The 27665-nt window shown below is 40.7% G+C and overlaps 1 protein-coding gene across 1 annotated transcript in view; it reads left to right on the top strand.

Annotated features, from left to right (window-relative positions):
* Window positions 1-27665, top strand: part of MYO7B (myosin VIIB) — a 90266-nt gene that overhangs the window by 35260 nt on the left and 27341 nt on the right. The window contains exons 18-32 of the mRNA XM_070753062.1: window positions 1559-1654; window positions 5999-6093; window positions 7863-7947; window positions 8035-8250; window positions 11825-12007; window positions 13694-13909; window positions 16337-16498; window positions 18086-18166; window positions 19278-19405; window positions 20734-20860; window positions 21953-22072; window positions 23186-23359; window positions 26709-26936; window positions 27152-27319; window positions 27532-27649. Of these exons, the coding sequence (XP_070609163.1) occupies window positions 1559-1654; window positions 5999-6093; window positions 7863-7947; window positions 8035-8250; window positions 11825-12007; window positions 13694-13909; window positions 16337-16498; window positions 18086-18166; window positions 19278-19405; window positions 20734-20860; window positions 21953-22072; window positions 23186-23359; window positions 26709-26936; window positions 27152-27319; window positions 27532-27649 (2197 nt within the window). The remainder of the gene's footprint in view (window positions 1-1558; window positions 1655-5998; window positions 6094-7862; window positions 7948-8034; window positions 8251-11824; window positions 12008-13693; window positions 13910-16336; window positions 16499-18085; window positions 18167-19277; window positions 19406-20733; window positions 20861-21952; window positions 22073-23185; window positions 23360-26708; window positions 26937-27151; window positions 27320-27531; window positions 27650-27665) is intronic.

Genomic DNA, 27665 nt, shown 5'->3' with positions numbered 1-27665 from the left:
CAAAAGGCGGTCCCGGAGATATTCTGGTCCGATGCCATGAAGGGCTTTATAGGTCATAAATTTTCATCTATTATTCCTTGTATGGCCTTCAGGTGCCTTGGAAAATAGCTTGACCCCCTCCCCTCTGTGGCAGCCCCCCTGATATTGGAACACTGCTATCATGTCTTCCCTGGTCCTTCTCTTCTCTGGACTAGCCATGTCCAGTTCCTATAACCATTCTTCATGTGTTTTAGTCTCCAGTCCCACAATCATCTTGGTTGCTCTTCTCTGCACTTTTTCTAGCATCTCCACATCTTTTTAATAATATGGTGACCAAAACTGGATACAATATTCTAGGTATGGTCCTACTAAGGCTTTATAGCAGTAGTTCTCAACCCTTCTAATGCCGCGACCCCTTAATAGCATTAGCATGCAGTTCCTCATGTTGTAGAGACCCCCAGCCATAAGTCTAGCACCAATTCTCCAAACAGAGCTTTAAGCTGATTGGCAGGAAGGTCAGAGGGATTCCCCCACTATTAACACCTGATTGGTTGGATTGTAAAAATATATTCTAAGGTGCCAGAATAGAAGCTTTAGTTCCTAACACCATTGGAAATTTGCCTTTTACCATGGCCTTAGACGATCCCTGTGAAATGGTCATTTGACCCCAAAAGGGGTCCAGACCCCCAGGTTGAGAACCTTTATAGCCTTAATTCAAACAGCTCACACTTTGCTAGAGAGAAGTTCCCTGGGGATGGGCTCCAGCATGAGTCCAAAAGCATGGAATAACAAAACCTCTTATCCCAATAACCATTCTTAGTTTTCCTTTAGTACCTAGCAATCTATTTCTTTTATTTTTGTTGAACAGTAATTATCAAACATTTTGAAGTATGTGAATAACATAAATCTGTGGAAAAATAGTGATTGCTAAAATCTTAGATCATCAATAGTGATGGGCGAACTGAACCTGCACAATTCGGGTCCGTACCAAATTTTGCGGTGTTCGGTATTCTGAACACGGACCCGAAATTTTTGCAAAGTTCGGGCAAAGTTCGAGGTTGTGTTCGGCGTTTGGAGCTTTGACGTCACCGGCAAGTTGCTAAGGACGCCAAGGTGATCACTTCCTGGATTCCATGGAATCCAGGAAGTGATCACCTTGGCGTCCTTAGCAACCTGCTGGTGACGTCAAAGCTCTGCCCCTGGAATCTCTTCGTGGGAGGGATTCCCCAGCTCCTTCAAAGGGAGGTCTTCACGTAAAAATAAACATTGTTATTTTTACAAAAAAGGACACCGCAGCGGCGCTGCAAGCAAAGGGCGGTCCTTTCACGTAAAAATAAACATGTTTTTAATAAACATATTATGACAGCACTTGGTGATATCTCATTTCTCATGTTATGAGATAGTATTTGCCAATACAGAGGGAAAATGTATAAAAAAGTACTTCCTAAGCATGGCCACAGTTTGAAAGCAAGTTGTTAAAAATTCATATAAATTTCATGACTCAGTAAATAACATTATTTCTTACGTAGCCTTTACATTTTTACTTTAAATTAAATGAAATTGCAACCTTCCATTGCAGCTGAAAAATGATGCTCGTCAGAGTTGCATTTGTATCTGTAAGAAGGTAATAGAAGATGAAGATTGGAAAATTGGCAAAACCAAGGTTTTTCTGAAAGTAAGTTACACAGTTTCACAGACAGATGCTTTTCATGACTAACTTTGTAAATTTGTTTCTATTTCCAAGAAACAAATCCAGTTGGATTCAGTGGGGTTTAGGGTATGTTCAATTGTATGTAGGCTGATGGTATAAGCTTAAGTGTTTTTAGTTGAAGTATCCAGATAATTCTTGGTAAAAATAGGTTCCAGAGCCCCATTCTGTCTTGTGGGATAAACCGAAGACCCTATTGGAAAGCAGGAGTATCCAAGCGGAAAACAGAAATAGGTGGAGTCAGAATAAAAAATGCAGGGTATAATTTAACTTTGAAGATACAAAATAATTATTCTATTCTGATCAAATAAATGCTCCCTTGATGTTGATAAAGGGATGTGGAATAATATAGAGACAACATTTAGAAATACTTTTATCCCTACCTCTCAATTTTTTTCTTACAGGTAAGATAAACTGCTCATAACTAATAAATGTGTTTTTGAACAAACAAACAAAATCTGAATACTTGAATGGTGAAATCCTCCTATGTACATATATTTTTATTCCTTTATTTCTTTATGGTTAGGCAGTGGTATGTGTAGTACAGAAGAGGAGTAAAAGATAGTCTTCCCTTTTTAAGGATCTCCTCAAACCTTTTCCAAATATGACTTTCTAAGTCTTTCTTTTCCCCCCGTTTATTCCATTTCAAAATATTTGTTTTGCAGCTTGATCCTGATTCATGCTTTCTATATACCGTATTTTTCGCTCTATAAGACGCACCTGCTGATAAGACGCACCTAGATTTTAGAGGAGGAAAATAGAACAAAAATATTTTGAGCCAAAAAGTAGCTATCACACATGAGCAAGTTCTTGCATCCATAATTCTATCCTTTCTATGTCTTCCTCCCTCTTTCCTCCCTCCCACTTTCCTTTCTATCTCTCCCTCCCTCTTTTCTTTCTATCTTTCCCTCCCTCTTTCCTTTCTATCTCTCCCTCCCTCTTTCCTTTCTATCTCTCCCTCCCTCTTTCCTCCCTCCCTTTTTCCTTTCTATCTCTCCCTCCCTCTTTCCTTTCTATCTTTCTTTCCCCCTGCCTTTCTCCAAGCCCTTCCTTTTCCCTCTCCCTAACTACCCCCTTCTCCCTCCTTTCTATCTCTCCCTCCCCCTTTCTCTCTCCCTTCCTTCATCTTTCATTCCCTCTCTCTCCATCCCTCTTCCTTTCTCTCTTCCTTCCTCCCTCTTTTTTGTTCTTTCTCTCTCCCTCCTTTCCTCCCTCTATGTCTTTCCCTCCCCCTTCTTCCCCCCTCTCTTTCTCTTTCTTTCTTTCCCTGTCTTTCTCTCTTGCTTACTTTCTCGCTTTCTTTCTCATTCTTTCTCCCCTCCTTTCTTTCTCTCTCTCTCTCTTTCTCTTTCGTTCACCACGCTGGCAACAGAGAGAAAGAGAGAGAGAGAGAGGGAGAGAGAGTGGAGGGCGCCATTGTCTTCGCCTCTTCCCGACAGCTCTGCAGCGAAGAGGAAACAGTCGCGCACCGCCTCCCGGGAGCCCGGCCGACTTTTGGAGCTGTTTTGTTTTCAGCTGGGCTCCTGGGAGGCGGAGCGTGGCCGGGTACCGTGTCTTCGCCTCCGCGCGCTGCCTCCGCCCGGCCGAAAACAAAACGGCTCCAAAAGTCGGCCGGGCTCCCGGGAGGTGGTGCGCGACTGTTTCCTCTTCGCTGCAGAGCCACACGGAGGCGAAGACACGGTGCCCGGCCACGCTCCGCCTCCCGGGAGCCCAGCTGAAAACAAAACGGCTCCAAAAATCGGCTGGGCTCCCGGGAGGCGGAGCGTGGCCGGGCACCGTGTCTTCGCCTCCGTGTGGCTCTGCAGCGAAGAGGAAACAGTCGCGCACCGCCTCCCGGGAGCCCGGCCGACTTTTGGAGCCGTTTTGTTTTCGGCCGGGCGGAGGCAGCGCGCGGAGGCGAAGACACGGTGAACGGTGCTTCGAGACCTCCCCGCCTCCTGAAGCGATTCCCGTAGCCTTCCAACGCTCCTCCGGTGCCGCTCCACCTCCTAAACCTGCGCGGTGGAGGCGTCCCCCGAAAGGCGCGGCTCTCTTCAGGGTTGGGAAGAGGAGAGGCGGCGACAGAGGCGGGACACTTTTGGTGAGTATATCGCCGCCCCCCCTCTGCTCCAGTGCCTCCCCCCCTCCCTGCCTGCAGCTTCGCTCCATAAGACGCCGCTGATTTTTCATCCTACTTTGGGAGGAAAAAAACTGCGTCTTATGGAGCGAAAAATACGGTAACCAAAATCAGTGATATGATAGAATTGATTTATACAGGCTGGCAAAAGGTGACTGTTAAAGTTTCTGGAATTTTGTGAGCTGAGCCACTATGCATGGCTTGCAAATATATAAATTTTATTTATGGTCAATATAATATTAATAATAATTAAAAGGAAAAAGAACAGGAAACAGGACTTTTGGCTGAGCAACCAAGATTGACCTATTGTAACTATACAAGAGATGTACATATCTCACTATGAAGGCACACAGTTGCGACGAATCCCCGCTGCTGCCACGCAGAATCTGGCCACCTGTGCCGTAATCCTGGCCTGCTCATCCCCAAGCAACCACCTGAGATAGGCAACGTCCAAGCGGCCAGGATATCCCTCAATAAGTGGTAGAATATGCTTTCTCCTAATGTCAGTGTAAAAGGAGCATCTCAGGAGCATGTGTCCCTCAGTCTCCACCTCTCCTGAGCCACAAGGGAAAAATCTTTCAGTGGCTGGAGTTCCCTTGTACTTGCCGTACAAAACAGCGGATGAAAGCGCACGGCACCGTACAAGAGCAAATGCTTGCTGACTCTAGCTGTCCCAGGCTTGCTGACTCTAGCTGTCCCAGGTATCTTGCAGGAGCCACAACATATCTAGTGGCATCTGGGGACAGAAACAGCGGAGCTCTACCCAAGTCTTCCTGCCTCTCGATGTCCTCCACCCTTTGTCGCAAGGTCTGTCCTGCTAGATCATAGTTCAACTTGAATATTAAATCTGGGGAGAAGCCTAATTTGTGAAGATTGAACTTGATGGCCTTAATCCATGAGGAGGAAAATTCATCGTGAAGGATTAACGGAGCAAGACCTTGCGGAAAAAAATTAAGCTTTAACCACATATTTAGAGACGCTATACAGATTCTTGCTTCGACTTTTATCAGTCCAGTCTCCAGGCGCAGAAGTGTGTTTGAAACGCAGCATGGCATCTGGAGAATTGCTCTAATAAATTTAGATTGAACTAATTCTAGTGGTGTAAAGTGTAAAGCTGAAGCTGGCAGTCCAAGCAAGGACCCGTAAAGAAGCTGAGCTAGCAACTTGGCCTTAAAAAGCTTGATAGCAGCAGGAACATAATAACCTCCCTTTGTGCGGAAAAAATTGAGAATGGAGCTCGCTGATCTTTGGCCCAAGGCAGCTGCATATTCTCCATGTGCTTTCCTTGAGCCATTGGCCTGAAAGACCACCCCCAGGTATTTAAAGGTGGTTACCTGCTCTATTTTGTGCCCTCCTTTTTCCCACCACCCTTTCCACTTTAACTCTCAAACTTTTAAAAGCCACGGAGTCTTTCCCCTCCACCCTAAAATAAATAAATAAATAAATATATATATATATATATATATATATATATATATATATATATATATATATATAATTTTCGTAGATTTTCATGGGTATATGTATGTAGATTGTTCTGAGTTCGGGTTTTGCCCCGTGTAATATTTTGAGTGTCTCTGCGACGTTTCGGTGAAATCACATTCACCATCATCAGGCTGAAGTTTTAACCTTCGTGTTGCTGTAAATATATATATGTGTGTGTGTGTGTGTGTGTGTGTGTGTGTCACATGTTTTTTTGCTGAATTTGAAAATTAAGGGAGACTAGGATAGATCTATTTCGGCCTTATTTTTATATATATATATATATATATATATATATATATATATATATATATATATATATCCTTTTTATCTTTATATTTTATAAAAGTAAATATATATTTACTTTTCTCAAAAGTAAATATCCACCTGGAAGAATGTTTAATGCTATCACATCATGGAACTTTGATGTGTGTGTGTGTATGTGCTTTTAAGAAAATATTGGAATGATTTTTTTAATGGCTTGCAAATTGACTGATCTATGGCTAGTAATGTAGTAGCAGAGCCAGCAAAATGGGTTTATAAAATATTTATCAGGGCACCATTGTTCAAATGTCAGTTGGTTTAGTAATAAATAAAATTGTTAAGAAGAACAATTAAATCCAGCTGCTGTTGTGTATACAGAATCATTTAATCTGTTTCGCTTCAGCCTTAGCTCAAATAGGTGGCTTTTATTTTTCTCAAATCTTTGATAGGATTATCATGATACAGTCCTGGAGGTGCAGCGTGACAAGGCATTTAGAGAAAAAGCCATTCTAATTCAGAAGGTGCTGAGGGGATTCAAAGACAGGTAAACATGTTTAATGATAGTGACAAATGTGAATTATTAACAGTCACAGTTGTGTACTGTTTAGATCAGGGTTTTCAAACTGTGTTCCATGGAGCCCCTGAGTTCCTCAACAACATGGTAAGGTTCTGTAACAGACTAAATGAGAAAGAAACAAATGGAATGAAATCAAGTTTTCCATGATTGGCGCTTTGACGTTTGATCAGCAGTTTCCATTTAAAAAAAAAACAACAAGTTGGGCAGCCTGGAAAAGTTTTAAAACCTCTTTCTAGAATGCAATAAGGTCTTCAAAGAGCAAAAATGAGCAGAAGAGAGAGAAAAGATGGTAGCTTATAGCCTAGGAGACAAAACATTGGCCTTCCATTTCAGAAAAAGAAAAACCCATAACTAGTAGGGTCCATAGAGGAAAGTGTGTTCAAAAGGATAAGATGGCAGCCACTATCAGGCAATTGAAATCCCAACCATTTTTATGGTCATTACATCACATGTAAAAAAGGGTGGGCTTTTGGGGTACCATCTTGACATTATTATTATTATTATTATTATTATTATTATTATTATTATTATTTATTAGATTTGTATGCCGCCCCTTTCCGTAGCCTCGGGGCGGCTCACGATACAATAAAAACAGTTCAGGACAAATTTAATAATACAATTTAAAATATTTTAAAAACCCCATTATTAAACAGACATACATACATACAAGCATACCATACATAAATTGCATAGGCCCAGGGGAGATATCTCAGTTCCCCCATGCCTGACGACAAAGATGGGTTTTAAGGAGTTTACGAAAGGCAAGGAGGGTAGGGGCAGTTCTAATCTCTGGGGGGAGCTGGTTCCAGAGAGTCGGGGCCGCCATAGAGAAGGCTCTTCCCCTGGGGCCCGCCAACCGACATTGTTTAGTTGACGGGACCCGGAGAAGGCCCACTCTGTGGGACCTAATTGGTCGCTGGGATTTGTGCGGCAGAAGGCGGTCTCAGAGATATTCTGGTCCGATGCCATGAAGGGCTTTAAAGGTCATAACCAACAGTTTGAATTGTGACCGGAAATTGATCGGCAACCAATGCAGATTGCGGAGTGTTGGTGTGACATGGGCATACCTTGGGAAGCCCATGACTGCTCTCGCAGCTGCATTCTGCACGATCTGAAGTTTCCAAACACTTTAACCCCAACAAGAAATGAAAGGATAAGATTCATGATTTTTTTTAAAAACATGTAAAAGAGAAATAATGAAATACAGTAGCCCAGAGAGGACTGAGCATGCTCAGTAAACATAGAATGTTGGAAAAGGAATAGGAAATGGTGATGAATGAGACCCCATCCATGGAGTAAAGGGTCACTGTATTTATTTATTACTGTTTATTCCAAGGCTTCTTACCTACAATAATGGAGCCACAGCAGATACCTAATCTCCTCTAAAACATGCTAAATCACTTTAACCCATTTAGGCATTTTTCTCTCTAAATTCATAGTACATTGAGCATGAAAGCCTTATGTTAAAGAAAAAATGACTTAGAATAGTTCATGTCTATTTAAAGTAATTCCAGTATCCCATAGAAGGGAGAGTTTACATCTCACTTTTTTCATCTAGAAAATCAAATCACTTGGTCTTGATATAATTAGGGTGCTTTCCTGATTTGTTTTTTGGGGATAACTCAATTTTTTTCTCCAACACCTGTTCCATTGGGTATGCTCTGAGCACTCCTTTAATATTATTTTTCTTTCTAGAATAACTTAGTTGTGTTTCTTGTTATTCTTTCTCTGTAAAGGAAGCAGTTTCTGAAGCAGAGACAAAGTGCTGTAGTTATACAGGCAGCCTGGAGAGGATACTTTGCTCGGAAAAATTTTAAAATGGTAAGAATTTGCCTTTCACCCTGAGGTCCAGCAACAGAAGATGTTTTGCACCAGAATTAATGTCAGGCTGTTATTTCTCCCATATAGCTCATATTGGGATTTGAACGTCTGCAAGCCCTTTTCCGGAGCAAACAGCTTATGAAGAAGTATGAAGAAGCCCGTGGCAACATGATTAAGTTTCAAGCATTGTGCCGAGGTTACCTGATGCGCCAGAAAATTGCTGAGCAGCTGAAAGCCGTGTGTGTGATACAGGCTTATGCCAGGGGAATGTTTGCTCGTAAGACTTTGCACAAAATGAAAAGGGTAGGTAGCAGTGATGGGCTCCTACAGGTACGGTCAGGTATGCAGAACTCGTAGAAAAATTTAAAATTTTCTTCTTTCCCCCCCCCCTTCTGGGCTCTGGGTATGTTTTTCTTATCTCAGTAAATGAGGTAGAATGTGTATAATTTTAGAAGAGCTGTGCCTGTGTGTATGTGTGTTCATACACATACAGTTTATATAGTAAATAATATATATTTTTGTGTGGCTGTGCATAATATGTATGTACACATATGGCATATATACATAGAATTAAATACAGTGATACCTCATCTTACAAACACCTCATCATACAAACTTTTCGAAATACAAACCCGGGGTTTAAGATTTGTTTGCCTCTTCTTACAAACTATTTTCACCTTACAAACCCACTGCCGCCGCTGGGATGCCCCGCCTCCGGACTTCCGTTGCCAGCAAAGCACCCGTTTTTGAGCTGCTGGGATTCCCCTAAGGCTCCCCTCCATAGGAAACCCCACCACCAGACTTCCGTGTTTTTGTGATGCTGCAGGGGAATCCCAGGAAGGGAATCCTGGCAGCGCAAAAATGGACTCTTCGCTGGCAACAGAATTCTGGAGGTGGGGTTTCCCAGCGAGGGGAGCCTCAGTGAAATCGCAGCATCGCAAAAACACAGAAGTCTGGAGGTGGGGTTTCCCATGGAGGGGAGCCTCAGGGGAATCCCAGCAGCGCAAAAACGGGCGCTTTGGCTGGCAAAAGGGGTGAATTTTGGGCTTGCACGTATTAATAGCTTTTCCATTGATTCCTATGGGAAACATTGTTTCGTCTTACAAACTTTTCACCTTAAGAACCTCATCCCGGAACCAATTAAGTTTGTAAGACAAGGTATCACTGTAGTACACAGTGATCCCTCGATCATCGCGAGGGTTCCGTTCCAGGACCCCAAGCGATGATCGATTTTTAGCGACCGTTGCTCGCGCCTGGGGTGCGCGCGCACTTGGGGACACCCCAGCTCCGCTTCCCAGCTGGAAAGCGGAGGTGGGGTGTCCCCAAGCGCGCGTGCTTTCCCCAGCAACGCACGCGCGGTGGGGACACCCTAGCTCCGCTTCCCAGCTGGGAAGCGGAGGTGGGGTGTCCCCAAGCGCGCACGCTTTCCCCAGCAACGCACGTGCGGTGGGGACACCCTAGCTCCGCTTCCCAGCTGGGAAGCGGAGGTGGGGTGTCCCCAAGCGCGCGCGCTTTCCCCAGCAACGCGCGCGTGCGTGGGGACACCCTAGCTCCGCTTCCCAGCTGGGAAGCGGAGGTGGGGTGTCCCCAAGCGCGCACGCTTTCCCCAGCAACGCACGTGCGGTGGGGACACCCTAGCTCCGCTTCCCAGCTGGGAAGCGGAGGTGGGGTGTCCCCAAGCGCGCGCGCTTTCCCCAGCAACGCGCGCGTGCGTGGGGACACCCTAGCTCCGCTTCCCAGCTGGGAAGCGGAGGTGGGGTGTCCCCAAGCGCGCGCGCTTTCCCCAGCAACGCGCGCGCGCGTGGGGACACCCTAGCTCCGCTTCCCAGCTGGGAAGCGGAGGTGGGGTGTCCCCAAGCGCGCGCGCTTTCCCCAGCAACGCGCGCGTGGTGGGGACACCCTAGCTCCGCTTCCCAGCTGGGAAGCGGAGCTGGGGTGTCCCCAAGCTCGCGCGCGCTGCCCGCCCACCCATGCTGTTGCCGGCTCCGCTTCCCAGCTGGGAAGCGGAGCTGGGGTTTCCCGCGTGCGTGCCGCCCGCCAGCCCACGCCGTTGCTCGCGCCGCTGCTGGGGTCTTACCGGGGCAAGAGGGGGAAGACCCAGGGAAGCCTCTGCCCGGCGGGGAAACTCCACCATCTACGCATGCGTGGAAGGGCACGCATGCGCAGATGGTGGAGTTTACTTCCGGGTTGAAAACTCGCGATATAGCCCTTTCGCGATGCTCGAGGACGCGAAACTCGAGGGATCACTGTATTTTAGATGTTTAGTAATAGTAAATAGATAGGTAAATTGTATCTCTTTGAGGTGAGGAGAGGCCAGGCACCCTAATCCTAACCCCAACCCTTGACATGAGTGAAAAGGGTGAACTCGATATTTTGCTTTAAAGTGAGCTTTAAGGTATAATGGTATGCACTTGAAAACATATATACTTAGGATGTGGTGTGTGTATGCTCCCTGCCTGCCTCAGGAGGGGATCCTCTAAGACAGTGGTTCTCAACCTGGGAGTTGGGACTGTTCACAGGGGTTGCCTAAGACCAGTGTTCCCTCTAATTTTTTGGGGGGGTGGGCGGAAAAGTATAGTGTCTGAGTGGCAGTCGCTTCGGGACTGGGCGGCACAGAAATAATAAATAAATAACTAAGTAAGTAAGTAAACAAATAAGCAAATAAGCAAATAAGCAAATAAGCAAATAAGCAAATAAGCAAATAAGCAAATAAGCAAATAAGCAAATAAGCAAATAAGCAAATAAGCAAATAAGCAAATAAGCAAATAAGCAAATAAGCAAATAAACAAATAAACAAATAAACAAATAAACAAATAAACAAATAAACAAATAAACAAATAAACAAACAATCAAACAATCAAACAAACAAATAAACAAAAAACCCACCCTGTTTTGCCTCAGAGAATTTCAAAATAAAATACTGTACTGTGTGTCTATAACAGTGAGCTCATAATAGGGCAACTCTATCAATATCAAAATGCCACTTAAATAGTTGAGCTAGTTTCAAACTAGATTTTGATTTTCTTTCTCTCTTCCTTACTCCCATTCTTTTTCTTTCTCTTTTCCTTCCTCTCTTTTTTCTATCTGTTTCTCTCTCTTCCTCTCTCTCTCCTTCCCTCTCACTCTTTCCTTCTCAGCTTCTGGGCAGGTTTGGAAAACTCTGAGTTGATGATGATTTTTAAGTGAGCGATTGCTCACTGCTCAGCTTAGAGGGAACTATGCCTAAGACCATGGGAAAAGACAAATTTCCCACGGTGTTAGTAACTAAAGCTTTTGTTCTGGCGCCTTGGAACATATTTTTACAATCCAACCATCAGGCATGTACAGTGGAAGTGTCTTTCTGACCTTCCTGCCAATCAGCTTAAAGTTCTGTTGGGAGAATTGGTGGTAGACTTATGATTGGGGGTCACCACAACATGAAGAACTGTATTAAGGGGTTGTGGCATCGGAAAGGTTGAGAACCACTCTCATTCCTCTATGAAAGGCAAGAAAAGGACAATATCTTAGTTCATTAGTCTTTGATTTTTACAAGTTTCGTATTTCTCGGCCCATTTATCTGTATCAACATATCAGGTTTTCCTTTCGGAATCTCTTGAGTGGAATTTCTTTTGCTTAACTAGATGAGGTATTTTAAAGAGCCAAAATAAAATAAATAGTTTTCTGTTAACATTTCAACAACCATCATTTCCTTGAAGCAATGTTTAATAAATTGCAGAGAATAAAATTATTGTTGAAAATTCCAGTATTATTGTTGAATAATAATTGATTTTGTTACTTTCTGATGATGCAGCAGTAGTTATAAGGTGCAATTTGTACCTATAAAGTCCTAACTCAATCTCTAAATCCAGCTTAAAGGACTCCTATCATTTATTTACAGGAACATTTGGCAATTCCAGAATCAGAAGTTTATACTAGGAAATTAAAAGTAAAGGATTCTGAACAAAACAAACATGAATCAATGTATGATGTCACCAGTGATCAGGAAATGGTGGACAGAGTATTTGGTTTCTTGCCTTCTTTCATTGGAGGGCAAGAAGGCCAAGCTCCTTTGGGCTTTGAGGTAAGAAGAGATGGAGAAATAATTAAATTGATAATCTATTGTAATATTATGTTGGAATTACCTTCTGAGGCAGGAGAAAGAGCAGTTGCCTAGACAACAATCTGGTAAACAAAATCTGAGTCCAAAGGAGAAAGTAGCAAAAGCATCGGGGGAGGGGGGCTCAGTGGTTTTTGGTGAGTAAAAGTGAGGTCCCCAAGGGGTACTTTCAGACTTGCAAGCTTCTGTTAATGTAAGCTTGTAATAAACATAGGTCTAATATTCCTGTCCTTCTTGAACAATTAAGTAATTTTGAGGAACTAAAGAGCATATTTGAAAATTTCAAACCATATCATTAAAATGGCTGCATTGCTGATTGGGGGCAAAAAATAATAATGATTTACTAGAAAGCAAACTGGTAAAGTTATTTCACATGGCCTCCTTTATCCACCACCACAACTTACAGTTGCCTTATTTCTGGACAGTGAATGCCTCGCAAAAGCCGACCAGTGGAAATTATCCATTCATTGTTTTTATTTTCTGGGAATCCTTATGAAGTTGATCAGAAAATCTCCATTCTCAGAAGCCAAATTTGAGCCATCCAGTTCAATAGCAATTGAGCAAGATGGCTGTCCCCTCATTTCCCAGAGCTATAACCAACCTGCTGGAGATTGCTGCATGTTGATCTCTTCATGGGGAACAGCTGTTTGGAGCACTTGTCCAGAGAGGCCTATTTGCTGGTTCTTCATTCCACGGTCTTCATAGGTGTCATAGGTTATTATTTTTTTATTTTATTTTTTATTTATTCTTTGTCCAATATACAATACATATGAAAGAGAATAGACATTAAGTAAGATATAAAGTCAGAAAGAAGAGAAGTAAAAGGGAAGGAGAGAAAATATATGATATATGAGATAAGGAAAGACAATTGGACAGGGGACGATAGGCACATCAGTGCACTTATGTACGCCCCTTACTGGCCTCTTAGGAACCTGGAGAGGTCAATTGTGGAGAGTCTTAGGGAGAAATGTTGGGGGCTGGGGGCTGACACCACTGAGTCCGGCAATGAGTTCCACGCTTCGACAACTTGATTGTTAAAGTCATATTTTTTACAGTCAAGTTTGGAGCGGTTAATATTAAGTTTGAATCTGTTGCGTGCTCTTGTGTTGTTGCTGTTGAAGCTGAAGTAGTCGTTGACCCTAAGGACGTTGCAGCATATGATCTTGTGGGCAATACTTAAATCGTGTTTTAGGCGCTGCAGTTCTAAGCTTTCAAGATCCAGGATAGTTAGTCTATTTTAGTAAGGTATTCTATTTCGAGTGGAGGAGTGAAGGGCTCTTCTGGTGAAATACCTTTGGACATTTTCGAGAGTGGTGATGTCTGAGATGTGGTGTGGGTTCCAGACAGATGAGCTGTATTCGAGAATGGGTCTGGCATAGGTTTTGTAGGCTCTAGTCAGTAGTGAGAGATTGCCAGAGCAGAAGCTACGTAGGATCAGGTTAACAACTCTGGAAGCCTTTTTGGCGATATTGTTGCAGTGGGCTTTTTGTGGAAGTCTACCTTTTCTTCCCTGGAATTCAGTCCGTGAGTGCTGAAGAGGACATTAATTAAAGCTTTTCGACTGCCACTTCAACACCTTCTTATATCAAGGCTAGGTTAATAACACTAGGGAATTATTACCAAACTGTTTTTCTATTTCTGTACCTGTAGGACCTGGAGAAAAAAACACAGACACAGAAGCTGCACGAGATAGACCTGGATATGATCCCCATAACAATAGAGCTGGATGAGGAGGCAGATGACTTGGAACAATACACCTTCCCCAAATTTGCAGCAACTTACTTCCAGGGATCTGCCACTTATACACATATAAGACGTCCCCTGCGCCACCCTTTGCTTTATCATGATGAAAAGAATGATATTTTGGTAATTATTTACCTTAGTTTTAATGTGTTTTTAAAATCAAAACTCCCAATTCCTCGAAGTAATGTTTAATACATTGCATTTGGAATAAATTTGGAACAGCTTGTTTTCGTTCCCTGATAACAGGCAGAAAAATTAAAACAAATATTACATAGCCTTCAGGAATTGAAGTATAAATTGTTCTGAATCAGACTATGTTTTGCCTGATATGGTGCTTCAGACTGTACTAAATATTATAGACTGATGTGGATAAGAAATGTATTTGGTTATGTTGATTTTATTGTATTTGCATATTGCATATTCTAACTATATTTTAGATTAGATTAGAAACCAGATTAGAAACCAGGAGACTGAATTTTAGAGTTATTTTAGGCACCAAGCCAACGGGGTGACTTTGGGTCAATTGTTGTCTCCAAGGAAGACTAAGAAGAAAGAAAAAGCAAACTACAGTATTCCTTATAATCTTGCCAAGAAAACTGCAGTGACTAGGCAAGGAATTAACACTGTCGCAAAGGCAAATATAAATACTGTACATCCATACATGCATACATGCGATGTTATCATAGCAATTGATGGTCATGCCATAATCTCCTATAAATTGGTCTTTTTCAATTATCTAACAACTGCAAATATTGAAAGTTCAATCTTAATTCGGTCTTAATTAATCCTTTATTTAAAAAACAGGAAACATTTGTCATTCCAAGCTCAGTGAAAAAATTACCAACAATATAAACATCAGAAACAAAGAAAGCAACCTATCCTACCATGACAAGGAGTTCCAGACAATTGACGCAATGGCCAACTATAAAATTGTCTTCTTTAATGCCCACATTCTTATTTTGTCTAATTGCTGAAAGTCACAAGTCACTGCAGTTGAGGAATGCAGTTTGTTCTCAATTTTTTCAAGATTTGTAGGCAAGAATCGGCACATTGAAGTTAACTCAGAACAGTTAAGCAGCCTTTTAGCTGTTTCAAAATGAATATTCTGTTGTTCGGCTGATTAATTCTTCAGTAGATGTTGTTTTCAAGCACTTTTTAAGAACAAATCTATACAGAAAACTAAAGGCTTAGACTATGGTAGAAAACTCTGCTGTAGTGTTAATCTTCCGTATAATTTATTACTCTGTCAACTGTCCACTGAACTAAAATACTAACATCACCCTATTTGGTCCGTGAAGGCTTTAAAGCAGGGGTGGGCTACTGCCCAGATGGGGGGGGACAGGGGACACAGTGGTGTAGTGAAAATGGAGCTGCACCCCAGAGCACCAATTTGCACTGAAAGATGTTGAAAGAAAATGCAGGGCGTCCTGCATAAGCCATGCCCGCAATGTAGTAGTAAAATTTTTATTAGCCCTTCACTGTTTTAAAGTATTTATCTGTTACTAAACTATCTAGTTAGAACTATTTGTTTACAGTTAGTTTAAAATAGTTCAGCCAATTTTGAAAACATTAACTATATTTAACATAAACATGTAGAAATATTGAGGCATCATTTCACCATCTCTCTTACAACCTGAAGGGCTATTTATTAAAAAGGGCTCAAGTGGTATATGAGAAAATAAAAGACACAAAAGATGCTTATGGGTTTTAAAAGGAGACTTTTTTGGACTGAGAATTGGAAAGGAAAGGAAAAGAATTAAAGGGTAATAATGATTTTAAGGATAAACTAGAGGTTAACAACACTTGTAATGATGAAAATAAAGAACAAAAAGACAAGGAAGAAAAGATGAACTTAGAAAAGAATGAAAGCTATAGTGATAAAAAGAAAAAAGACATTGCAAATGGAAAAATTGACAACTATATTGTAATTCATGATGATTTTACATTAATCAAAGGAGAATTGGGAGAAAATATTGGCACCAAATGAAACAATTTAAAAAAAGAGGGGGTAGCATAGAGGAGAGAGGGGGGAAATGAAGGTAGAATTGGACAAGTACTATTTAATAGGAGGGTAAAGGTTTGGAGGAAAAGAAGATGGGGGTATAAATGTAAAAAGAAGAAAAAGGGGGAAAAGTTAAGAAAAGTGGGATGGAAACATGAAAACGGATGATTTAATAAAGAATAAAGATGATTTAATAAAGAAATAGATTTCTTTACTTGTTACTTCTCAATATTATTATGGTATATTATATTGTTATAATTATTATGAATAGCGAATAAGGTTTAATTGACAGAGCAATGATTTGAAGGCTTGGCTGTACTAAATGATGTTATAAATTAACTGGTAGAAGAAAGTACAATCTTTTAAGTTATCACTGCTGTCTATGTTGGTTATAATGTGAATAACTCATAAATTTGATATAACTTAGTGAAATATTTCTAACGAGTATGGATGCCAGCGAATCAACGATAGGATGACTATCTGTATATATTGTTAATTAAATGAACCATAATTGCAAGGATAGAATGTCTACTATCTGTTCTCACTAGGCCTCTCTAGCTGTATGGACCATCATTTTGCAGTTCATGGGTGATTTGCCAGAAAGAGTGCAGAATAATAACAGCAAGAGAAGTTCCAAGGAGACCCAGATTTATGAAAACTTTGGCATGAAAAGCCACTTGCAGCCTGTAAACAGTTATCATCCAGATATAGTAAGGAAAATATATTTTTCATTGCCATAAGCTTATTTAAATAGAAAAAATAGAATCCTAATTATTTGTTGCTCCATGCTGATTTATCACTAATTGTTATTTGCCCACCCAAGTGTTACTTGCAATTACAATTTCTGGGTGACAATTCTCAAGATGAATAAATTATTGTGGTGCATGAAGTCTCTCACTCTCACTCCCTCTTCCTGAAGTGCTGATTCGGATTAGGACTGTCTGATATACTTCAATAGAAACATGTAGAGTGGAGAGACATTGTTGGCAATTTAGATTGTACTTCATAATTCTATTTTCCTTTGCAGCATGCTAGCTTCATATCATTTTAATTAAAAAAGATTTAACAGAGCAGGTAGGATAAGAAGCTTAAATAGTATCAGGAGAGGTGTCAGATGTCATTGACCATTTTTGGCACCTGTGATTTGGACAAGACACTGAATATGTAGTTCAATGGTTCATAACATGGTCAGCTATGGACAATTTGAACCCTGCAGCCAATTTGAACCATTTATAGCCTGTGAAGGGCTTAATAATGCTCAACTATTTAGAGAGTTATTAAACATCTGAAGTGTCATCTTATGTGCCATGTACTAACCACCGACTCTGGGCTTCAGTGATTTTAGAAATGTTTGCTCTGTCTTTGGGGCTTAAATGTTAATTTATTTCAACTACAGTTTGCTGATTTGAACTAGTAGAGTTACTGAGGACAGGGTAGCTGTCCATAATTGTTCTATTGCTAATTGTAAGCAGTTATGGTTTAACTTTAGCCAGAAAATTGGGTCAAAGTTTATTAGCACTCTGTTTAGTGAAAAGAAAGCACCACATTCCATTTACATGACAGAACATATGCTTTATAACACTGCCAGGAAGTTAGTCTTCCTAACTCCACAAGAAAAAAATATCTTAATGGAAGCAGACTCAGTTTAATTATTTCTATATATTTCATAAGAGACTAAGAAACCTAGTTCTATTCCATCAGTAAAATAAGATGAGAATGGCTTGCTGCCACAATTTCTTCTTAAATTCAATCGTCTCAAGCTGCAATGCTTTTGACTTTTAACATATTTTAAACTATACTGGTTAATTTTCTAAAGCTTACTGTACACTGCTAGTAGAACAGTAATGACTTAGAATGTATAGCATTAATGTCTTATAATATGACATTTCTCTAACAAATGTCTATGACAAATTTATTGAGTCTCATAAAGAATGTAACATTTTGTTAAACTCTGCACTTAAGATAGCCATCAATTAATAGTTATTATTTAACCAATTACTTGTTGCAGCTTTTATGCCATTCCATTTTTTTAATACAAGTGGCTTTTTAAAAAATCATAATATAAAACATAAGCAGTAATATCTTGACAGTTGACACTACAAAGAGAAGAAAAGGTTGCTTTCCAAAATTATTTGTTACAAATAACAATAAAAAATAATGTTTGAGATTTTAAAAACCTGCTTTCTTTATATAACCAGTGCTTATGAGTGCTGGCTCCCCTTCTTTTCCACAGTTTCTATCGGTTTTAGGGAATCAAGCTAACTTTTTTTTTCTTTTCCATAAATTGGATAACTTAGGTAGACATCAAAAAAGCTAACAAGTTCTCCAAAGTTATTTCTTCTGTGAAACTGAAGCGCAACTCCAAAATGACTGATAAGGTTTGTTGCATATTTTCTTCTTCTCACTATCCAATAGCCATTACAGTTTCCTAATGAAAATACAGTTTGTGGGATTTATTGCAAGGCAGAAACTTTCCGAGAAAGCAGAAAGCATATGCAGATATTTCCCCCTCCTCTTCTATCTGGAATATAAAATGAATAATGTCAACTGTTCTGCCGGGCTCTCTGGTAGGAGCCTCCCGAAAATTCAAGGGTACAAATTGCAGACACACACATGTTTGAAAATTCAAAACAATGTTCTTTATCACAAAATTCAAAATAAACTAAGCACTCTTTTTGTATTGCAAAGAGCACTGGTCCCAAAACAACTGGGTAGTCTGTACAATTTCCCTTAAGCACTCATTAAGTACTTAGCTAGCAGCTGTGAAGAAACTTCACACCCCTTCTTCTTCCAACGAATTCACACACACACACACACACACACACTGCTCTGCTTTGGTTTCAAAGGCGTGAAAAAATCAACAAAGTCCAGAAAACAGCAAACACACGATTACTGAAGAACTGCGATCAGATACTCTTTCATAACGGCCAAACCCACACGCTGCTATTTATAGCAGCAGCCCTAATTACTGGAGCCCCACCTAACCACAGGTGGCCTCATTTTCTCTTGTAATAATCCTTTAGTTGTTGTCTCCTATGCATCACTCTACGCATGCGTGGATGATTGATCTCCTCCTGGGCTGTCTGTCAAACTCCCCTCTTCCCTGTCACTCATGCTGCCTTGGTCAGAGGAGGCTTCATCAGCAGATTCCATCGGGAGCAAAACAGGCCTGCGGCATGTGGATGTCTCCCCCACATCCACCTGCACATTCCTTGGGGCAGGAGCTAGGCCAGAGCTAACCACAACAGTTAACAAACTATTTCAGATGAATGGACAGACACTCCTCACATCCAAAGCAACATGAAATGAATGGAGCATATACCTTGCCTATAATAAGAACTTCCAACTTTGTTTTGGGATTAGTCTTGTCCAAACATTTGAAGCCCATCAGGTTGGAGGGCTGAGCTGATGTTCCATCCTAGCATGCATTGGGTGCCATTTAAAACAATTCTAATCAATAAAGGGTGAATGGTTTTATGCTTATTTTAGATAAAAAGCCAGCTAATGAGCGGGGAAGATATGTTTCAGGAGGAATACTCTGAGTCTGAGAGGCCCATGTCTAACCTTGAAAAAGTGCAGTTTATCATTGGAAATGCTATCCTGCGTCCTGCCATCAGGTATTACATTTATTTTCAATAGCACATGCACAGATCCAGACCCAAATGTGCATCTAAAATGGCTTGAATAAATCTCAGGTTTCCTTCAGGTATTGAAATCATGTATGTGTATGTTTTGTGCAATAAGGCTATTTTTATACCAGGTGTTCCTGGTAATTATGTGGTTGGTACTTATGTCGCTTGTTCCTTGCATGTCTGACATTAAGCATACTTTTTCTGATAGCCTATGTTGTTTTTCTATTTTCTTTGCAAGAAGCTTGAAAGAATTTTTTTTACCGCTTTTGAGCTGAATTTCAAGATTTTAAAATTAAAAAATATACTGTTTATTTTTGCATCAGTTGCATTTTTTAACAAAAGTCATAAAATGTTTTAGTTAAGCTTACATTTAAGTGAATAATATCCTGCGTGAGGTTTTAAATCTCTTAAATTTCATGTGAGATCCTCCATTTTCCCCCCAATCAATTTCATAACAAGCATGAGGTTTCACAACTCATCTAGAGGACTCATTGGTTTGATTTGTTTTCCCTGTAAAGTAAGCATTATTACAGGTAAAACTGATGTACAGGGCATGAAATAGTCCCGTCGACGAAACAATGTCGTCTGGCGGGAACCAGGGGAAGAGCCTTTTCTGTGGCAGCCCCAACCCTTTGGAACCAACTCTCCCTGGAGATTAGGACTGTCCCCACCCTCCTTGCCTTTCGCAAACTCCTTAAAACCCACCTCTGTCGTCAGGCATGGGGAAATTGATTCCCCTGGGCCCTCTCCGCTTTATGTATGGTCTGTATGAGATGTATGATTCTTTTTTATATTAAGGGTTTTTAAATTGTTTTTAACTATTGGATTTGTATTGTTTTGTTGTTGTAAGCCGCTCCGAGTTTCCGGAGAGGGGCGGCATACAAATCTAATTAATAATAATAATAATAATAATAATAATAATAATAATAATAATAAAATGCATGATAAGTAACAGACAATGAGAGACATATTCAACACTGCATCCACCTTTCCTCTACGACTCTTCAACTGTACATTTTTCTATTTGTTTTGTTGAGAAACTGTTTGGGTTTTTAAAAAAAATTCCACCCTACTATGATTTTCCTTTTTTTTTTTTTCCTATTATGCAAAATAGGAATGTCATTAAATCCTACATTCCCAAAAAGAGGAAATGCAAACCTTTTGTTTCTTCATCCCTGCTGCGGGAAACAGAGAGCCCAGTCCTTTTTTTAAAAAAAATGTAATTAAATGTGATCTCTGGCCAAAAAATTTTGCTAGCCTCTGAAATGATGAACTTGAAACATAACGAAATGCCTATTTCTTTTCTATAACAGGGATGAGATTTATTGCCAGATCTGCAAACAACTCACTGAAAATAACAATAAAACCAGTTATCATAGAGGTTGGATCTTGCTGTCACTCTGCCTTGGTTCTTTCTGTCCTTCAGACCAGTTTGTAAAGGTACTGATTCTGTAGTTAGCTCCTAGTAGAAGCTACTTATATTAGTGGCTGAGGACCATGTGTAGAACAAAGCTTTAACCCTGGGGTGACAAACATCTTCAGTGCAAGGGCCAGAGGCTATCCCAGTGTTTCCCAACCTCAGCAACTTGAAGATATTTGGACTTCAACTCCCAGAATTCCCCAGCCAGCATTCGCTGGCTGGGGAATTCTGGGAGTTGAAGTCCAAATATCTTCAAGTTGCCAAGGTTGGGAAACACTGGGCTAGACTACTGCCATCATTCTGGAGTATTGTTTGCACAAATTGCACCGAGACAGCTGGTGAAGCCATAGTTAAAATGATTGCCTGAGAAGGCAGGAAGTACTCTTTCTGTGCATGTGAGGCAAATATATTTCATTTAGAAAATATGGGCTACATCAGTGGCCTCCAACCTTTTGGGTACCAGGGTCCAGTTCTGTGGAGAGAGGTTTTTCCATGGACCAGAAGAAGTATGTTTTCACATGCTTCCTGCATTCCATGGATGAGGCTTTGCTTGTTTGCATGGCTCAATTTCTTCCAGGTCTACACATCAGGGGTAGGGACCCCTGGGCTAAATGGCTTTGGGTACAGGTTGCTAAGTTCTGCTCTAGTCCCTAGTTGCCTATTGCAAAATTCAGCAGCAACTATTTCCTATCCTTTCTAATGTTTCCCTTATTGTTGTATATTTTGACCTTCTTCGTCTTCACTCCCAATTCTTAGCTGCTTTCTGTCTTAATGATATACTAAAAATATCTTATTGGCAACCTTTGGATTTTAACAATCATAGTGAAGTTTGTTTCTGTCTTACACACTGAAGTTTGACATTTGCAGTTTTCAGACACGGGCCAAATATTTTTATGTTTGCAGCCTGAAGAATTATTTCACCTTCTACTTTGTCAAGCACATTCTTAACGAGTATTTAAAGAGTATCATTATACTGGAGACATGATATTCAAAGCCCCAAAAGTAAAATGGAATTGACCGTAAATATTTTCATTATGTTCTACTTACTGTTATAGAAGATCCTAACAAATCATATGTTTTCAAATAACTTATTTTACTTCATACTACTGTAGTATCTACTAAATTTCATTCGGGGTGGACCATTATTGTATGCACCATATTGTTCTGAACGGTTGAGGCGAACTTATATGAATGGAACACGATCTGAACCACCTAGCTGGCTGGATCTGCAGGTAACTATTATCCAATTTACATTACATTTTATCTACAATTTTTTTACATCAAAAATTATGGTATGATAGGACACAGGTAGGTAATTCGAATTATCTAAATTAATATTTTCCAGTCCAAAATCTTCCAGCTATAATGGGTTAGAATTGTCATTGTCCTCACCAGACTGGGCAAATATTTGATGACCTTTTTCTGATATCTTAAGTTTCCTTCCATGCCTGAAGTCACCTAGAGTAGGTTCCACATTAGTTTTCTTTGTCATGTTTTATAAGGAATCCAGCTGACACCATTTTTTCTGCCGGGCTCTCTGGTAGGAGCCTCCTGGAAATTCAAGGGTACAAAGTTCAGACATACACACAATTTTGAAAATTCAAAACAATGTTCTTTATCCCAAAAGTCAAAATAAACTAAGCACTCTTTTTGTATTGCAAAGAGCACTCGTCCCAAACCAACCGGGTAGTCTGTACAATTAACCTTAAGCAGTCATTAAGTACCTAGCTAGCAGCTGTGAAGAAACTTCATACCCCTTCTTCTTCCAACGAAGTGAGACACACACACACACACATTGCTCTGCTTTGGTTTCAAAGGCGTGAAAAAGCAACAAAGTCCAGCACACAAGATTCCTGATGAAACTGCGAACAGATATTCTTCCACAATGGCTAAATCCACATGCTGCTATTTATAGCAGCAGCCCTACTTACTGGAGCCCCACCCAAACACAGGTGGCCTCCATTATTTCCTATAATATGTTCTTACTTGGTCTCTTCTACACATAATTCTGCGCTTGCGTGGGTCCAAAATGTCATCATCTGAAGCAATAGAAGATAAGGAAGATTGACTGCTTGGCTGTGTGCCAAGCCCTCCTCTGCCGAGTCACTCCCATCTACAAGCTCAGAGAACTAACTTCTACCCTCATTCTATACCCAAGCTAGATATTTGCCACCTTTTTAGCATGAAGGCACTAAAAGGCATGGGAATGTTAAATATTAATCTATTCTAATAGTTTCACAAATCCTTCCCTAACTAGATGTAGATCATCTATATACACTGTATTGTAAAATTTGAGATTCAATCTTTTTCATGTTTCTTAATACTTACTTAACTTTGTTTTTTAGGCAACCAAGAGTAAGAAGCCAATCACACTTAGTGTACTCATGATGAACAGCAACAGTACCAAAGTGCTTGCAGATTCAGCCTCCACTGCAAAAGAGATCTGCCAGCTGGTAGCTGATCAAATGAACTTGAAAGACACATTTGGCTTCTCTCTCTACATTGCTTTGTATGATAAGGTAAAATGAAATTATGTGTCATGGCAATCTAAATGCTCTGGAAAAGGACACCTTTCAAATATTTTAATTTCCAATCTGTTGTTTTTAAATCCTAGGGTGGGAACATTACTTCATAAAACACTTTCCTGGATGCTTTGGGCTTTTCTTTTGCTGCCATTCCAGGGGTCTAAATGTAAAGATGTAGTTTCCAACTCTTCCCAAATTTCACCAACTGTTTACTCTTTTTTCACATAAAAAACACTAAGAGGTTTTATATTTATTTACTTACTTACTTACTTTTTTTATTTGTTTGTTTGCTTGCTTGCTTGTTTAGTTAGTTAGTTAGTCCCATACACAATAATACACAACGAAGCTTATAGAGCAGTGTTTCCCAACCTTGGCAACTTGAAGATATTTGGACTTCAACTCCCAGAATTCCCCAACCAGCATTTGCTGGCTAGGGAATTCTGGGAGTTGAAGTTCAAATATCTTCAGGTTGCCAAGGTTGGGAAACACTGTTATAGAGGATATAGTAGAGAAGATATAGGAGATATAGGAGAGACTATAGGACAGGGGACGGAAGGCACTCTAGTGCGCCTATGCACGCCCCTTACTGACCTCTTAGGAATCTGGAGGAAATTCAGGAATCTTAAGGAAATTCACATAATCAGAATTGGTAGTTTTCTTTTTTGATGCAGCCACGTATTCTATTTAATCTGATCATATGAATGTCATTGTGTAAAAACAAAATAACCTACGTGGCCAATCTAAAGGGCTGTGTATTTTTTTTCCATATGTGTCACTATCATGCTGACCATGTATTTAATGTTCATTTTAGTCAGTCTACATAAGTAAGTCATTCTTTGCACACCTGAAAAGTGAATATTTTGAGTGAACATTCTGAATGAATTATTTTTCCCCAATGTGCTCAATATTTACATAAAGACCCCTTTGGAGTTGAGGTTGTGAATGTTCTTGGAATTACTTTTTTAATAGATAGCCATAGACTGACAGAGTAAAGAAATTAACGAGACAGACAGACAGACAGACAGACAGACAGTATGTGCAGCAAAGTAAAACCAGTATGATATACAGTAGGTAATAAAATTTGACAGAAAAGTAAAAAGTAAAGGTCTAGGAAATCCCTTGGCACAAGGCAGTCAACAACATTGAATGTAAGTAGATAGAGAAGCAAAACAAAAACAGAATTAAATATTGGACTTATCTAGTTGTAGAATAAAGCCATTGGTGCCTAAATACCACAGCTATGGTTAAGAATTCTGTGGCCTTCTTAGATATTTCAGGACATTGGTCTTATCTCAGCTGATTTATAATCACTTACTGCGTTAGCTGAGAAAGCTTACTGCTAAGTACTTCAATTAGATCAAGGCACCATCTGTGACATTAGGAACATACTGATAATCCATGTGCTACAAACTGAACTTCACAAAAGTGACTCTAATAAGGAATGTGGTGATAGTTACCTGTAGAAGTCATTGAAGACCAGCATCAAATAATGCTAAAATAAATGGCCTTAGATCAGGGGTGTCAAACTCAAGACGTGAGGGCCAGATCTGACCCATGACCCATGTGTGGCCTCGTAAGCCCCATTTTCACTGGCAGAGAGTTGCAGGAGGTCATCCCAACTGAAAAGGGAGCTGGCAAAGGTTGTGCACAGGCTCCCAAGCTCCATTTTCATTGGCAGAAGGTTGCAAGAGGCTGTCCCAGCCAAAAACAGAGCTCGTGAGGACTGTACTTTGTGGCTTTGTGAGCTCTATTTTGGTTGGCAGAGGGTTGCAGAAAGCCATTCCAGCCGAAAATGAAGTTTGGGAGCCCATTTTCACTGGCAGAGCACCCTCAACACAATGACATCAAGCTGGCCATGTCCACCCTGGCCGCATCCACCCTGCCACCCAAGATCAAACACAACCCTAATGAAATGAAGTTCGGCATCTGTGCCTTAGATGGAGTGTGAAGAATGTGATAAAATTATTTCAGGATGAGAAAAGGAACATCCAAAAAACTTACAATAGTGAAAATGTCCATTTTTCCTTATCCTTTGGAATACCTCGTAGTCCAAGATTCTCTGCTTGAGTCTTCCAAGGCTTTATTTTTTCTCCAAGAGCAGTGATGGCAAACCTTTTTTTGCTTGGGTGCCAAAAGGATGCACACGCAATATTATTATTATTATTATTATTATTATTATTATTATTATTATTATTAATTAGATTTGTATGCCGCCTCTCTCTGAAGATAATATCGAGCATCTGCGTACCCACACCCATAATGCAATGCCCTCCCCCTGCGAATGTGTGCACAACTGCCCCTGCTGCCCCTCCTGTGTATGCATGCAGGCCTCACTGAAGCCTCTGGCCTTTGGGTAGGTCCGTTTTGTGCCTTCCCAGGCTTTGGAGCAGGGGAGGGTGAAAAATGACCCAACAGGCATACCGGACGTTCATTTCCAAACTTCTAATATGCCCGTTGGGTCTGTTTTTTGCCATTCACAAGCTCCAGAGGCTTTCCTGAAGGGAGGGTGAAAATGACCTTCTCCCGCTTGTCATTTTAAAATATATATTATTTATCTATTAGATTGGTTTTTTAACCTGTCGCGATCCGGTCTTGATGACATTTTTTTCTTCGTTTACACAGACATACATTGGAATATTAAGATAATGTAACTTCTGCTGCACGAATCCCAGCAACCAGTTAGGTCCCACAGAGTGGGTCTTCTCCGGGTCCCATCAACTAAACAATGTCGCTTGGCGGGACCCAGGGGAAGAGCCTTCTCTGTGACAGCCCCGGCCCTCTGGAACCAACTCCCCCCAGAGATTAGAATTGTCCCCACCCTCCTTGTCTTTCGTAAGCTGCTTAAAACCCACCTCTGCTGGTCGGACGTCTTCATGACGTCAAAGCTCCGCCCATGGAATTCCCTATTGGGATTCCCTACCTCCTTCCTAGCCTCCAGATCGGCCGAAAACACAGCCGCCGATTGCAAAAACAGAGCTCTGCCGAGCGGCACCGCCCAGCTGTAACCTTCTGAAACAGCCGGATGCTTCTCGGCAGCCTCCAGAACCCGAACCCGAAAAGTTCGGGTTCGGGAGAACACCGAGAAACCCCCCGGTTGTTTTAAAAGGTGACAGCCGAGCGGCGGCGCCCAGCGGAGCGCCATTTTGCAATCTGCGGTGGGTTCGTAAGCCAAAAAAAGTTCGTAAGAAGAGGCAAAAAATTTCCGAACCCCGGGTTTGTATCATGAGGGGTTCATATCATGAGGGGTTCATATCACGAGGTACCACTGCATTAAGTTTTTCAAGTTAATTTGCATTTCTTTAACTGAGCAGACTTTCTCCCCCCCACTTAACAATGACCTTAGGTGTGGTCACTGGGCAGTGGACGGGATCACGTCATGGATGCCATTTCTCAGTGTGAACAACAGGAAAAAGAGAAGGGTGGTCATGTACAGTATACTCCTTGGCGTCTCTACTTCAGGAAAGAGATCTTCACCCCCTGGCACAACTCGAAAGAAGACCCCATCAGTACTGAACTCATCTATTATCAGATAATACGGGGCATCCGGTTTGGAGAATACTGCTGTGAAAAGGTAGAATTTTTTTTGTTCTGTAATTATGAGGGCCAAGCCATTTGGAGAGAGAAAAAATGACTTTTTAAGGGCATATCTCTGCAATTATTATTTATCATTCTAAATCCATTGCTCTACGTATTATTTGTCTGTTTGTAAAATTTATTGGCTGTCCATCTTACCACAGTAGATTAAGAACTCTTCCAGAAAACTACTAATCTGATTAATTGTTATAGGAGGAGGATTTTGTGGAAATTGGAGCCAAATACTGTTATATCAAGTTTGGAGAGTCCATCCAAAATGAGTTGGTTCAAAGTATTCTCCAAGAATGTATCCCAGCAAAGCTACTAAGATCCAAATCCCAAGAGAAGTGGGTGAACCTCATTACATATGCTCACGCTAAGGTATGAACATCCAAATGATGTAGGATTTCTACTGCAGTTGTGAAGTCAAGTATGAATTGAATGCCTAAATTCATTTCCATTGTAATTTTTTATCCATAACTTGCTTAATAAATATGTGACTATTGTCAGATGTATTTAGGGCCTTTGTGCAATGTACTGTATTTAAGAAACAAATACCCACTGAATTGCAATATATCTATTGTATGTTGTAGGCGACTTACACACAGGACCAGATTTCCCCTCAATGTGTAAAGGAGCAGCTGGTAGACTTTGCCCGTGATCAATGGCCTCTGCTCTTTTCTAGATTCTTTGAAGTTACTAAATTTTCAGGTACTGGGATGGCAAC

The sequence above is a fragment of the Erythrolamprus reginae genome, chromosome 5, assembly GCF_031021105.1.
Source record: "Erythrolamprus reginae isolate rEryReg1 chromosome 5, rEryReg1.hap1, whole genome shotgun sequence".
Lineage (NCBI taxonomy): Eukaryota > Metazoa > Chordata > Lepidosauria > Squamata > Dipsadidae > Erythrolamprus > Erythrolamprus reginae.
Note: the sequence above shows the minus strand (reverse complement) of the source record. Positions and strands in the feature narration are given on the sequence as shown.